A 12,228-nucleotide genomic window follows, 5' to 3' on the forward strand; every position below is an offset into this window, starting at 1 on the left:
ATAATGAGCAAGCTCAGAAGCAAAAATTCCACACCTCATTTTACCTCCTTCTAGACTAAATTATGAACCAAGCTAATCTAGAAAGAAAGAAAGCCTTTGCCCAAACACTACCTTTTTTTAAACTATTATCTTCATTTTTAAGTAATTTACTTTGAGGTAATATTGATTTATAACATTATATAATAGATTTTTTATTTCAACTTTTGTATACCGTGCAGCGTGCTCACCACCTAAAGTTTTGTTTCCATCCATTCCCATGCAGTTGATCCCTTTACCCCTTTGCCTCTCCCCCATCCCCTTCTTCTAAGGTAACCACTACTCTGTTTTCTGTGCACCACCTTCTAAAAGTTGCTAATTCTGGACAAGATAATGGCATACCATGGTTGAGTTTTTTGCCTCCTTTTTTTCTCACGTGAAGGATTAGGTATAGTCATTATTAATTTCAAATTTCCTAAGGCAAACCTTAATAAAGGAAGAGTCTCATTTTTCGGTTAAGAGCAGCGTTTTAATTGGGTAAGAGATTCATCATTGGATCTGTCTTGGATTTAGTCAGAAATTTATTACAGTTTTAAATAAGAATTTATAACTCTAAACTTCATAAGAATCCCTGAAGATTATACAGTAAACGTGAGAAATAGATTTAAGGGACTAGATCTGATAGATAAAGTGCCTGAAGAACTATGGACGGAGGTTCGTGACATTGTACACGAGATAGGGATCAAGACCATCCCCATGGAAAAGAAATACAAAAAAAGCAAAATGGCTGTCTGGGGAGGCCTTACAAATAGCTGTGAAAAGAAGAGAAGCAAAAAGCAAAGGAGAAAAGGAAAGTTATAAGCATCTGAATGCAGAGTTCCCAAGGAATAGCAAGGAGAGATAAGAAAGCCTTCCTCAGCAATCAATGCAAAGAAATAGAGGAAAACAACAGAATGGGAAAGACTAGAGATCTCTTCAAGAAAGTTAAAAATACCAAGGGAACATTTCATGCAAAGATGGGCTCAGTGAAGGACAGAAATGGTATGGACCTAATAGAAGTAGAAGATATTAAGAAGAGGTGGCAAGAATACACAGAAGAACTGTACAAAAAAGATCTTCACGACCCAGATAATCACAATGGTGTGATCACTCATCTAGAGCCAGACATCTTGGAATGTGAAATCAAGTGGGCCTTAGAAAGCATCACTGTGAACAAAGCTAGTGGAGGTGATGGAATTCCAGTTGAGCTATTTCAGATCCTGAAAGATGATGCTGTGAAAGTGCTGCACTCAATATGCCAGCAAATTTGGAAAACTCAGCAGTGGCCACAGGACTGGAAAAGGTCAGTTTTCATTCCAATCCCAAAGAAAGGCAATGCCAAAGAATGCTCAAACTACCACACAATTGCACTCATCTCACACGCTAGTAAAGTAGTGCTTAAAATTCTCCAGCCAGGCTTCAGCAATATGTAAAACGTGAACTTCCAGATGTTCAAGCTGGTTTTAGAAAAGGTAGAGGAACCAGAGATCAAATTGCTAACACCCACTGGATCATCACAAAAGCAAGAGAGTTCCAGAAAAATATCTATTTCTGCTTTATTGACTATGCCAAAGCCTTTGACTGTGTGGATCACAATAAACGGTGGAAAATTCTGAAAGAGATGGGAATACCAGACCACCTGACCTGCCTCTTGAGAAACCTATATGCAGGTCAGGAGGCAACAGTTAGAACTGGACATGGAACAATAGACTGGTTCCAAATAGGAAAAGGAGTACGTCAAGGCTGTATATTGTCACCCTGCTTATTTAACTTCTATGCAGAGTACATCATGAGAAACGCTGGGCTGGAAGAAGCACAAGCTGGAATCAAGATTGCCGGGGGAAATATCAATAATTTCAGATATGCAGATGACACCACCCTTATGGCAGAAAGTGAAGAGGAACTAAAAAGCCTCTTGATGGAAGAGGAGAGTGAAAAAGTTGGCTTAAAGCTCAACATTCAGAAAACTAAGATCATGGTATCCATTCCCATCACTTCATGGGAAATAGATGGGGAAACAGTGTCAGACTTTATTTTTTGGGATCCAAAATGAGTGCAGATGGTGACTGCAGCCATGAAATTAAAAGACACTTACTCCTTGGAAGGAAAGTTATGACCAACCTAGACAGCATATTCAAAATCAGAGACATTACTTTGCCAACAAAGGTTTGTCTAGTCAAGGCTATGGTTTTTCCTATGGTCATGTATGGATGTGAGAGTTGGACTGTGAAGAAGGCTGAGCACCGAACAATTGATGCTTTTGGTGTTTTTTTTTTGAACTTGGTGTTGGAGAAGACCCTTAGAGTCCCTTGGACTGCAAGGAGATCCAACCAGTCCATTCTAAATATCAGTCCTGGGTGTTCATTGGAAGGACTGATGCTGAAGCTGAAACTCCAGTACTTCAGCCACCTGATGTGAAGAGTTGACTGATTGGAAAAGACTCTGATGCTGGGAGGGATTGGGGGCAGGAGGAGAAGGGGATGACACAGGATGAGATGGCTGGATGGCATCACCAACTCGATGCACATGAGTTTGGGTGACCTCTGGGAGTTGGTGATGGACAGGGAGGCCTGGCGTGCTGCGATTCATGGGGTGGCAAAGAGTTGGACACGACTGAGCGGTTGAACTGAACTGAGCTGAAACTTCGTAATTTATGCTGTCATGTCATGTGACCATAAAGGTAGGTCCTGGGTTATTGTTAATAGAATCCTGGACTGCTCTATGGAGTACATGTATTAAATAAAACAACACATTGTGTTGTAAGTTATAAGTAACATGGTATACTAATCATAAGGTAATCTGTAAGCAGATATTTAACAGCTTTCTTTGCTACCTTAGAATTTAATGTTTCTGTGGTGTGAACTAGAAAACAGTCTGATAAAGTTGCACTCGTGTTTTCCTTGTGCTTTTAAAAAATCTTACTGTAACCAGAGGAATTCTGATTCTGTTTAGATTGAGGGTTTAATTCCCTCATTCTTTTCCCAACTACTGTCTCTATCCCACAGTCTCAGTTCAGTTCAGTCACTCAATCGTGTCCGACTCCTTGCGACCCCATGAATCGCAGCACACCAGGCCTCCCTGTCCATCACCAACTCCCGGAGTTCACTCAAACACATCCATCGAGTCGGTGATGCCATCCATCCATCTCATCCTTTGTTGTCTCCTTCTCCTCCTGCCCCCAATCCCTCCCAGCATCAGAGTCTTTTCCAATGAATGAGTCAGCTCTTCGCATGAGGTGGCCAAAGTATTGGAGTTGCAGCTTTAGCATCAGTCCTTCCAAAGAACACCCAGGACTGATCTCCTTTAGAATGGACTGGTTGGATCTCCTTGCAGTCCAAGGGACTCTCAAGAGTCTTCTCCAACACCACAGTTCAAAAGGGTAAATTCTTTGGTGCTCAGCTTTCTTCACAGTCCAACTCTCACATCCATACATGACTACTGGAAAAACCATAGCCTTGACTAGACGGACCTTTGTTGGCAAAGTAATGTCTCTGCTTTTGAATATGCTATCTAGGTTGGTCACAGCTTTCCTTCCAAGGAGTAAGTGTCTTTTAATTTCATGGCTGCAATCACAATCTACAATGATTTTGTAGCCCAAAAAAATAAAGTCTGACACTGTTTCCCCATCTATTTCCTATGAAGTGATGGGACCCCAGTCTAGATCCCCCCATAAACACTGTTCAAGATCCACCTTGATAAAGTACAGGCTGAGGAGTGTGATTTCTTGTTTAAAAAAATAAAAAGAGTACTGTTACCCTTTATTGCTTAGTATGCTTTCCAGTCAGGTAATAAAAATTAAAAGGGGCTTAGACAGGAAATTAGCGGTCTTGTTTAACTAGAAGTTTTAGAAGTAGGAAGATCTAGGATTGGTTCAGCAGTTCCAACATGTCATGCAAGGACTCACCTAGACTCACCTTTCTTAGTTTGTTGGCTTCTTGTCCTTGTCTTCACTCCTGTGCCCTGTGGTTACAGGGCTACTGCAGGCAGCTGTAAGCCCCACCTACTCACAGCGCAGGAGGGGAGAAGGAAGAGAGTGTTCAGTTTTTTTGTGGAGATTTTTGTTTTGTTTTTTTAATTGGGAATATCTCAGAATTCTCTGACCTAGTTAATAGTCCTTGTTAGTTGAACTAGGCTATATGCCCACTCAGAAACAAGCATCAGCACAGATGAACGAGACTGTCATCTTTCAAGTCTGGGGATGTTCACTTCCCACATAAAATCAGAGTTCAGTTAATTGACAGGGAGCAGTGACTCTGGATTGGCATCCAAAAGTGTCACATACTTAATGTGCTAATGGTAATACTTCATGGGTTGCCTTAATACTTGCTTAATAGCTACATTCACATCCATGTTCATTCATGGATTTCTGTCAGTCTGTTCTCGTTGTATACTCAGGAAATTTACAGGTGAGAAAAAATATACATGATTATGCTGCTGCTCCGACTCTGTATGAACCCCATAGACGGCAGCCCACTAGGCTCCCCCGTCCCTGGGATTCTCCAGGCAAGAACACTGGAGTGGGTTGCCATTTCCTTCTCCAATGCACGAAGGTGAAAAGTGAAAGGGAAGTCACTCAGTCGTGATTATGAGGTAACTTCAAATAAATGGTTAAAAGTATGAAGAGATATAAACTGCCTATAAATTGCACAATATACAGGCTTTGAAATTTTCTCTAAAACCAGAACATTACTGTATAAATTAATGTTAATCCGCAGGTGAAGATGGCACTCCGAACGTCAGGACATCTCTTACTGGGAGTAGTTCGAATCTACCACAGAAAAGCCAAATACCTCCTGGCAGATTGTAATGAGGCATTCATTAAGATAAAGATGGCTTTTCGGCCAGGTATTGTTGACTTTTTTGTTTTAACTTTGAAGTTCATTGTGTTCGGGGTGAAAACTGCTAAGCATGTATTTCTAGATGGGCATAGTTTGTTTTAATTGCAATACAAGGAGCCCTTCAAAAATGGGCAAAGCTTGGAGAGGCAGTGTTTCAAGGGAGATAGTCCATTTCAGTTTTGTTCTGTGAATGGAATTATGGCAGACCTTTTTTGTTATTCCTTTGGAGCTGCCCTTTTAACTCCTTTTTCAGCAGTCATCAGAGGTTGAAGTGTTGAAAACTCATTGTTTTATGTTTTTAAAAATACAGCTCAGAAAAAAAATCTTAAAATTTTAATGTAGTCTTAAAATCAAATTCACTTTTAACTGAAGTTGTTAAAACTTTTTTAAATGTTCTCTATATTTCTTTGTTGTTTTGTTTTAGGTAATAGTTGATTTCTAAAACTGAACCCGTAGAACCAAACTTCGATCTGCATAGATAATTACAATTGTATAATTTATTTTAAGTATTGATGAAATTTTATTCTGACTAAAATAATCTCAGTGTGTAGGAGAGCTGCTTTATACTGTTAATTTCTACTGATGTTGTATTCTTCTATTTCAAATTATTGTAACATGAATAGTGAAATCTTTGAGATTCTAAGATTTGATTAAAAGTAAAATGCTTAGGCAGAGGCCATGATACTTGATTGTTTTCTACTTTGTGGCTACTAAGCGTATTTTGCTAAAATAACATTTTGTTTCTTTTTATCTTTTAAATCAATGCATGTTTATTATAGACCACTTTAAAATATAGGAGGAAATGTAAAGAAAATAAAAATAATTTAATCCCACTTTTCTAGAATAACTAATTCCTCTTAGCATTTGGGATACTCTTTTGCAGTCATTCCTTTTCCTCATAAATTTCATGCTTATATAGAAAGCTATTACTAATATTTATTTGATGCTATGTCCTTTTATTAAAGATTTCTCAGTTTAATTCATAATTAGTGCTTTGACCTTTTTCTTGTGATTCAAGTAGTGTGACTTATGATTATAGAACAAGCTAAAGTACTTGTGCTTCAGTGGTACTGAAGCAACCCTCCTGGAATATAACCTTAGGAAATTAAACTGACATTTTAACCTTCCTTGACCCCTTGGTAAACTTTGGTATAGCCAGGGCTTGAAGCTTACTGTTACTTTTCTAGGTGTTGTTGACCTGCCTGAGGAAAATCGAGAAGCTGCGTACAATGCCATTACTTTACCTGAAGAATTTCATGATTTTGATCAGCCACTGCCTGACTTAGAGTATGTCTCTCTCTCTTTTTCTTTTTCTTTAATTATTGACTTGGTGTACCAAAAAACTTTACTGGCTTACAAATAACATAGTTTTCTTGGGAGGTTTTGACATTGAGTTAACATGTAGCCAAAATGCATATGCTGTATTTATGATAGTATATAAATATGAAACATATAACCCAAAAGTGTTTCTTCTGTAAGAAAACCATGTAAACGATGTCAGCTTTAACACTGCTAAAGAGAATTCTGATTTGCTTAGGCCATTATGTAAATTGAACAGCTCTCTAGCTGTTTGCTTTACATGATGATATCAATAAACTTGAACTGTAGCTTCATGATTTTTTTCCAGAGGTATTTACTAAAGTCTTCTACCATTTTATCATCTTGACCAAGCTGTACTCAGCCACAAGTTTTGTTCTTTTCTTCTTTTAATAAACATGTGAGATAACTTTATACAAAGGGCGAGTGAAGGTCATTGTCACAACACACGTTTGAGGACAGAAGGTTGTCCAGAGATGACCATTGTAACAGAGCACTGTGCTGTGTCGTCTGCCTCCCTCGAGTCTTCAAAGCCAGCTATCATGACCACAACAGGGAATGCGACTAAGTGATTAAGTAGCACAGTTAACCAAGAAACCCTCTACATCAAGCCCCATTTATTGTTTAACAATGTTTTTGTTTTTGGTTTTTTTGCTTTTTAAAAAAAACAATCTGTGACTTAAATGTAAATTTATTACTTTGAATTTATTGTGTTAATTAGTGCTCGGCACTATTTGACTGCTTTACTTTTTCTCTTTATACTTTGGTGGTTTTTTTTGTTTTTGCTTTTTTAATTTTTATGGTGGAATTTTTCCTTTTTAAACACAGCTAAAAAGGAAGAGTGATTAGTAGTATGAACTCCAGGTGCTGATCATCCAGTTTCTTTCTTTATCAATACATTGCCAGTTTTATTTAATGTGTACAGTTGACCCTTAATACCAGTTTCACCTGCAAGGGTCTGCTTATGTGCAGGTGTTTTTCCCCACTAAGTGCAGGCTGCACTATCACCCAATCTGAGGTTGGTTCATATTAAACAGAGTTCCAGAAAAGCCAGTTAACGTCAGTGTTCACATAGCCTAGCCGGCCCTGATGAAAACCCAAGCATCTCTAAGTTCTTCCTCTCTGTATACCATGTTGCTTTATGTAGTGATTTCAGCATACTATATTTTGCTTACTGGTCATTAACATTTTTAAAATTTAAATACAAATGAAATTCGCTTCTAAATCATTTAGATTCTTGGATTGTATTTATTTAATGTCAAATATTTAGGCTCCATAGGTTGTGTGTATACTTTTCCCCCCCTTATAGAATAGAATTGAGATATGTTTTCCCTTATAAAACAATACAGTGAGAATTGAGACTAAACTGTTTTTGAAATTCTTTTATAGTGACATCGATGTGGCCCAGCAGTTCAGCCTGAACCAGAGTAGAGTGGAAGAGATAACCATGAGAGAAGAAGTTGGAAACATCAGTATTCTACAAGAAAATGATTTTGGTAATAGAGAAGGAAATCATTAGCCACTAGCTGTAATGTTGAAGTTATGTCACTAAACATATTTAGGATTCTACAAGAAAATGATTTTGGTAATAGAGAAGGAAATCATTAGCCACTAGCTGTAATGTTGAAGTTATGTCACTAAACATATTTAGGATAACCTAAATTTGGATCTTATTTGAATTTTCTGATCACGCCCCAGAATCAGTTTATGCAATGTAGATCCTGAAGATTTAAAGTTTAAACCAGATGTTTTAATAGTCAAAGATACATAAGACTTTATTAGGCAAATATGGCATTATAATTAAATCATAAGGCATTTTCTTTTGTATCAGCAGTATTTCAAACTTTTTTCAACTAATGACTGACTAAAATTTGTTTAGGTGACTTTGGAATGGATGATCGTGAGATAATGAGAGAAGGCAGCGCTTTCGAGGATGATGACATGTTAGCAAGCACTGGTGCTTCCAATCTCCTATTAGAGCCTGAGCAGAGCACCAGCAATCTTAATGAGAAAATTAACCATTTAGAATATGAAGACCAGTATAAGGATGACAATTTTGGAGAAGGAAATGATGGTGGTATATTAGGTAAGTCAGTACAAGGTGATAAATTCTTTATTTAGTTGCAGTGTTTTAGAGTGGCTGCTAAATCTCAGTCTTGAGCATCTCTCTAGGTATATATGTGTGAATTGTGACCAGTTGGTTCAGTTGAAGTTTTCTGTAAGCCTGTAACCTTAAAATGTTAGCAATACCTAATTTTGTTTATAAGTGCATGTCTTGGAATTTTAAGTTTTACTAATTCTTCAGGCTTCTCTATTTGTGTTTGTAAGTATAAGTTTTAAAATTAAGAAGGAGACTGTTTTCCCATGTGTGCAAGTATTTAATACTTCCATATACTACCATGAAGAGATAGATTTAAAGTTTTTAATTTAATCCATTTTGACATAATTTTATTTTCCCAGTGATTGGCTATTGATCTTTCAGCATTTCTTTTCTAAATGCAACTAAGTTACATTCCCTGTTTCAGATGACAAGCTGATTAGTAATAATGATGGCGGTATCTTTGACGACCCCCCTGCCCTGTCTGAGGCGGGGGTGATGTTGCCAGAGCAGCCTGCACATGATGATATGGACGAGGATGATAACGTATCAAGTAAGCATTTCATGCTCAGTGATTGCGTGTGATTGTATGGCATCCAAAAACATATTTCATGTAGAAGACCAAAAACTAAACATTTCAGCTTTTAATGAACTGTGAATCTTAAACAGTGCTTATGGTTGAGTCTCTTATGTGTTTAACCCTGTGCTCCTCCTTGTGTTTTGGCCAGTAGGTCAACTGGAAACACCTTATAATTAGAAAAATGTTTTCTCTTTGGTACCAGTGGGTTTCTTTCAGTTACTCAAAGGGGTTTTTCCCCTACCATTTGTTGGATGTATAGTAAATTCCAAGCCTTTTGTGACCAAATTTCTGCTTTTATAGTGGGTGGGCCTGATAGTCCTGATTCAGTGGATCCTGTCGAACCAATGCCAACTATGACTGATCAGACAACGCTTGTTCCAAATGAGGAAGAAGCCTTTGCTTTGGAACCTATTGATATCACTGGTGAGCAAACACACTTTCTAGTAATCTCATTTTAAATAATTTTTCTCCTTTGTCCGACGTCTATCGTAGAATCTTTAATCAGTGACAATTTTAGTATCTTACAGAATGTTTTTACAAGTTGCTGTGAAATAACTTCCAAAGGATGAAACAGGCTTCCTGCACATATGTATCTCAGTGTTTGGGGGTTATAAAAATGTGAACAGGTCACATGTATAACAGTTTAAAAACACTGCAAGGCATTTTTCAGTAAGATAACAAGATTGACTAATCAGTTATAGTGCTTAAATAAGAAGCATAGCAAAGTATAATTGGAGGTGCCTCTTCTGAGTAGAAGAGGCAATATGTAATTTGGATGTGAAACTTAAAAATTTCTAAATGGTTTATGGGTACAGTGGGATGGAATAAGCTATTTACATTGTGACTCAAGATATTGTTATTACTTCTAAGTTAAAACAAGATTAACTTTCGAGATTTCCTACATAGAATCTGATCACCAAAATTAGTACATGGCTTCTGGTTTAAAAAGAATACTTTTCTATGTAACAAACATGATTTAGGAACTGAAAATATAAAAATGAACAAGGCTTTCCTCACAGAACTTCAGTAGTAGGGTAACCTTGGTAATTAAGTAAATTATGTACTGTATTATTAACAGATATCACAGAGATCTATTAAAAAAAGTAAGGACAAATACTGCATTGTTTAAGACAGCTAACTTGAACTTGTAATTTCAAGGAAGGGAACTCAGTAGCTGGAGGAGGGCTGGACAGAGGCCATCACTGTGTAACAGCTTCTTGACTTTTGAACCACGTGCATATTTTATCTTTAAAACCAATAGAGTTATATAACGTATGACAGAATGAAATCTTGAGGAATTTATTTAATACCATGAGCCTTTCTGTATCTTAAGAAACTGAGATAATGTTACCTGCTTTGTAAGAATTTAGTAAGGATTAGAAATGAACCCACAAAAAGTGTATAGGATGGAGTTTCAGGTTCATTTAAGTGGGTTTGGGCTTGTTTCACTTCATCAAGCTGCTTATGCAGCTGCCATACATGAATTATAACTTTTCTAATAAAAATCATAGTAATTGCAACCATTTATGGAGTCCTCAATCTATGCCAGACACTATACTAATTATTTTACAATCCCTTGTAAGTGGTTGGCCATATTTCAGATGAGAAAATAAAGACGTTAGCAAAATGAAGTTAATTTTTTTTAATGGTCACTTAGCTAATTGGCAAAACCTAGTGCTTGGGTCTAACTCTGAATGAGGTGAGATATGTTTCGTGTTTACAGTATAAAACTACATGGGCAAAAATGAATTGGTTCTTTTTTTTTTTTTTTGCCCATTTTGTGCTAAAAGTCTATACATACTCATTCAGCAAATTTTTATTGAACATTTATCATATGTCAGCTTCTGTATGATGCTTGGGAAGCATCAGTTAAAATAGATTCTGTACTCATGAAAGTTTAACATTTCTTCTAGGCATGTAGAAAGGCATAAATACAATGAGACCAAAGTTGTAGGGTTCTTGCTCGCCTCTCAGAAAGATGACCTTATTTTCTTTTATCATGCCAGTCAAAGAAACAAAAGCCAAGAGGAAGAGGAAGCTCATTGTTGACAGTGTCAAAGAGTTGGATAGCAAGACAATTAGAGCCCAGCTTAGTGATTATTCTGATATTGTTACTACTTTGGATCTGGCACCACCCACCAAGAAATTGATGATGTGGAAAGAGACAGGAGGAGTGGAAAAACTCTTCTCTTTACCTGCTCAACCTTTATGGAATAACAGACTACTGAAGGTAATAGCATTTGCAGATTTTTAAAATTTCATACAGATTTTGATCATTTTTTAAAATAAACTTTAATTGATACTTGGCAAATCTAATACAGTTATGTAAAGTTTAAAAATAAAATAAAATTAAAAAAAAAAAAAATGTAATCTAAAAAAAAAAAAAAAAAAACCTTTTGTTTAAATCATTTTTGATCAGGTATTGTTCAGCCAGCCATATGGCATCTTTTTTCTCCCTTAAACCACAGTATACTGAACATAAACCTGATTTGAAAGATTATAAGTGACACCTACATCTCTAAAAGATGTGGAATGGATTTTCACTATTCTAAAAAGCCACTGGTGTGTTTAATAATAGTTCTTTCTCAGCTTCCTATGATAAATTAGTGGTTCTGTTGCCTTAGTGTGTACCGTGGTTCAAGTCTACATTCTTTAGGTGATGCTTTCTGGCTAAAACATGGCTTGGTTCTCCTTTTCCCACAATACAGATTTCTGGCTTTATGAGAATTTCTTTTAATTTACAAGCCGTTTTCTAGAGTTGAAATATTCTTAGAACCGATTGTTTAAAAACAAAGTCTTTAAAGCAGCAAGCTTTGTTAAAACTGCTATTTTTTCGGACGCACAATCGTCGTCATTTGGAAGAAGGTTCTTAAGATGATTTTTTTTTGGACTTAGTGGTTTCATTGTCAGTAATTTTTCCTGAGACAATTTAAAATATGGGGGAAAAAACTCTATGAAGATGTTAAATAATTATTATTTACAGTTAAATTTTTCTAAAAAATCTTTCAAGCGTGGCATATATATGCACAAGCATATATATTTCCACTCAGTGGAATATTCAGTCATTAAACATACTAGAAATAATATAAAATTACTATATCATTAAGTGAAAAGGGTACTATGTAAAGCTGTTGGGTATGATTTCAGTTAGATTGAGTTTTAAGTGTATGAATGTGAAAATAAACTGCAGGTCAATAAATTTAAAACTAAATCTCCAAGTTAAACAATGGATAAAAAAATTTCATCCTCAAATTATCTAAAATTGCTGCAATGAAAATCTTACAGGACTTCAAATTACAGAATGGAGTGTGAATATGGTATAACATTAAGTAGAAATCATGCTCAATTTTATGTATATATGCACCAACTATTAAAACATT

General features: G+C 36.3%; 1 protein-coding gene across 3 annotated transcripts in view; it reads left to right on the top strand.

Annotated features, from left to right (window-relative positions):
- Nucleotides 1-12,228, top strand: part of RAD21 (RAD21 cohesin complex component) — an 88,232-nt gene that overhangs the window by 68,756 nt on the left and 7,248 nt on the right. For all 3 annotated transcript variants that reach the window (XM_055546369.1, XM_055546368.1, XM_055546370.1), the window contains 7 exons: nt 4,731-4,860; nt 6,041-6,140; nt 7,560-7,666; nt 8,050-8,256; nt 8,696-8,821; nt 9,149-9,271; nt 10,855-11,078. In XM_055546369.1, the coding sequence (XP_055402344.1) occupies nt 4,731-4,860; nt 6,041-6,140; nt 7,560-7,666; nt 8,050-8,256; nt 8,696-8,821; nt 9,149-9,271; nt 10,855-11,078 (1,017 nt within the window). The remainder of the gene's footprint in view (nt 1-4,730; nt 4,861-6,040; nt 6,141-7,559; nt 7,667-8,049; nt 8,257-8,695; nt 8,822-9,148; nt 9,272-10,854; nt 11,079-12,228) is intronic.

The sequence above is a fragment of the Bubalus kerabau genome, chromosome 14 (genome assembly GCF_029407905.1).
Source record: "Bubalus kerabau isolate K-KA32 ecotype Philippines breed swamp buffalo chromosome 14, PCC_UOA_SB_1v2, whole genome shotgun sequence".
NCBI lineage: Eukaryota > Metazoa > Chordata > Mammalia > Artiodactyla > Bovidae > Bubalus > Bubalus kerabau.